This window comes from Poecilia reticulata, linkage group LG2 (genome assembly GCF_000633615.1).
Source record: "Poecilia reticulata strain Guanapo linkage group LG2, Guppy_female_1.0+MT, whole genome shotgun sequence".
Taxonomy (NCBI): Eukaryota; Metazoa; Chordata; class Actinopteri; order Cyprinodontiformes; family Poeciliidae; genus Poecilia; species Poecilia reticulata.
The window spans coordinates 13,338,553-13,341,386 of record NC_024332.1 but is presented as its reverse complement, the minus strand read 5'-3'; the positions used below and the strand labels follow the sequence as shown (position 1 = coordinate 13,341,386).

The following is a 2,834-nucleotide window of genomic DNA, read 5'->3' as shown; positions in this document are numbered from 1 at the left end:
CTATTCCCTTCACGGTTTTCATCTTTCTCTTTGCTCCCTGTCTTCCTGCAGCCATCGTGGACTCTGTGGATGAGAACCTTCAGGCTAGTCGTCGTGTTCTCCTGCTCTACACCGCTTCCACTTTCATTAAAAAGAGGCACACGAGCAGCACCAGCAGTAACAACAACAACATTACGAAGATTAGCGAGGAWGTTGATAAAATCGAAAGCAGGACCAGCGAGGGCAATGGCAGCGTGGGTTTTGGTGGTGACGACAAAGCATTTTCGGACGCAAGGCAGCATCTGGAATGTGTGGCATCCATGAACAGAGCGCTGCTGGAGGGCTCCTTAAAGGTAAGACAGAGAAATGTCATTGTATTGCCACAGAAAGTCACACAATTCAACTCTTATTCATGTAGAATCTTCCAGTGTCCTCAACAAAGAGGTTCTAATGGAGTTCTGTCCTCTCAGGTCATTCTGGTGGAGCTGGAGGAGATCACCCCGGCCCAGCTGGCCCTCTTCCCTGAGTCGGTTCGCCACCTGAGGAAGAAACAGGGCGCCGTGTGCTGGTGGAAGTCTCTCCGAACGAGGCAGAAATGGAGGACATGGAGAGAAGACGAGGAGAGACGTGGAAAGGACTCACAAGTGTCACCATCCCTCTCTCCTTCCTCCAGGTTTTGGAAAGAAATTAGGTATCATATGCCAGTCAGAGGCAAGAGGGCGGCTTATCCAGAGAAAACTGCCTTGTTGAACTTATGACCCAAATGGTCAGAGGCCATTTTTGCCACTTCTTGTCAGTTAAAGGTCCAGTGTTGTGCAACATGTACTGAAATCGAAGAAACCTCAAAACCATCTGATGTGTACAGCATGACAGCTACCCAACGCTTCCTGAAAACAAGTGTTGGAATTATTTTCTAAGGGTTTATGTAAATTGATGTAAATACAATTGTAAAAATGATGAAAATATTTGTACATATTTGGTCTTGTTTTTATGGTTGTATAGAGAAAATGAAAGCTGTGAGTTTTTTGTACACTAAAAATGTAAATATAAGCCATTTGCAGAACAGTGAAATGATTATCCATCAAACTTTTATTTTGGCATTATAGTTTTGTTTTAAAGGTTTTTAAATAACAGAGAAGTTTATCAAAAATAAACTCAACAATCATTATTATTAACTTGTTTGTGGATAAAGATATCAAAGCGAGCTTCATTCTTTAATGTATATTTTTGAGTATAGTTTTACTAATCGTACAAGGCTTATTGACTATGACACCAATACCAATATCGTGGCTCCCAATCAATGGCGTTTAATACGATGTATGTTGGAGAAGAGAACCTGCATCACAAAAGGTTTATTTAAACCTTGGAGTATAGAGTTGTCTAAAATGACTGATCTACAATATTTCCAGACATTTATGGCTTTCACACCTGATGGTTTGGCAGACTCAGTTTTGATTGGGGACCAAAATTACAACATTTGTTACATTTTTAGCTGAAGAGGTTCACTTTCGCAATGCACTGCTAAACAAACCAAAACCTATTCCCACCCCCCCGCCCACCCCTGCCAGTGGTGGCGCTGTAACAAGAACCACTGAAGGAAATGACATAAAATCTCAGAAGAAGACAATATTTGGAAAAGGAGAAAAAGCCATTTCTCCCGTTAACTACCGCTAGATTCGTACGTTTGTTTTGGTTGTATTTACCCAGAATGCCGTGCGCCATAGTCCACCTCTTGCTTTTGGCGACGTTTCTGGTCCGCTTGACATTCGAATTGTGCCGAAAAAAGCGATGAACTTACCTTCAACTGAAGACTTTTAAGTTTTTAGGCAGACCAGAGTTCACTTTTTCTGTCTGCATCAAACCTCCCCAGACGAACTGGACTTTTTAGGTAAACAAACTGCAATGAGAAACGGTTTGTAGCTCTATAAAGAACCCGTCTCCACTATACTCTTACTTCTGGTGTGTTTGACATCACAGCTTCCAGCGCTTTTCATTGGACTTGTTGATGTAAGGCTAGGATGCTGCTGCTAGGCCACGGAAAATCATTACACGAAGCTAACCAATGTACTGTTTCCTGAGCAGCTCTGGGCGATACGCGAAGATCAGATTACCGTTGCTGATGACTCAGTAGAAAGCTGGTGGTTTACGTGGCGGACAACTTTGTGGCTGAGTAACTTTTGTTACCAATCACTTTCATCTTGTCATAATGACAATACCAGTTTACGGGGGAATATTTAATGATGACAAATACTCACCACCAGTGGCGGAACTACACATTGTTCAGGTGGATGCGAAAACATAGATCGCCCCCCGGCGAGAGAAGGGTGAAGGAGCGACGCTCACTCGCTTCCCTGTGGATTTCCTTTATATGACGCAGCTTTTGGAGCTGAGATTTATGAACTATTGTGTTGTGGGTTGTAGTTGATTCTGTGAAAGTCTTCGTAGAAAATGAGCCATTTTCCAGTGGGCAGGGAATAATCATGACGACTGACTCATAACTGAATGCAAATACATGTTCGCTGAGAAACCTTCAGTTCAATGGGGAAACCCATGACTCAACATTTCTGGAAGATTACACAACGTTTGTTTCTTTTGTTAACTTCACCTGCGATTCTGGATTTACATTTTGCAATTTGTGTGGTACTTAGTCACAAAAATTTCTATTAACCTTAAAAATGTTTGTTTTTTGAGCCTACTGGGACATATTGCTTCTTTTTAAGCCTTTTCCTTTTTAACTGGATTGTCCATCCATCCATCCATCCATTTTCTGCCGCTTATCTGGGGTCGGGTCGCGGGGGCAGCAGCTTCAGAAGGGAGGCCCAGACTTCCCTCTCCCCAGCCACTTCTTCCAGCTC

The 2,834-nt window shown here is 42.7% G+C and overlaps 1 protein-coding gene across 4 annotated transcripts in view; it reads left to right on the top strand.

Moving 5' to 3' along the window:
• Positions 1–1,183, top strand: part of LOC103478314 (interleukin-1 receptor type 1-like) — a 21,381-nt gene extending 20,198 nt beyond the window's left edge. For all 4 annotated transcript variants that reach the window (XM_008432073.2, XM_008432085.2, XM_008432079.2 and 1 more), the window contains 2 exons: positions 52–332; positions 450–1,183. In XM_008432073.2, the coding sequence (XP_008430295.1) occupies positions 52–332; positions 450–737 (569 nt within the window). In that variant the 3' untranslated portion in view covers positions 738–1,183. The remainder of the gene's footprint in view (positions 1–51; positions 333–449) is intronic.
• The last annotated feature ends 1,651 nt before the right edge of the window (positions 1,184–2,834 follow it).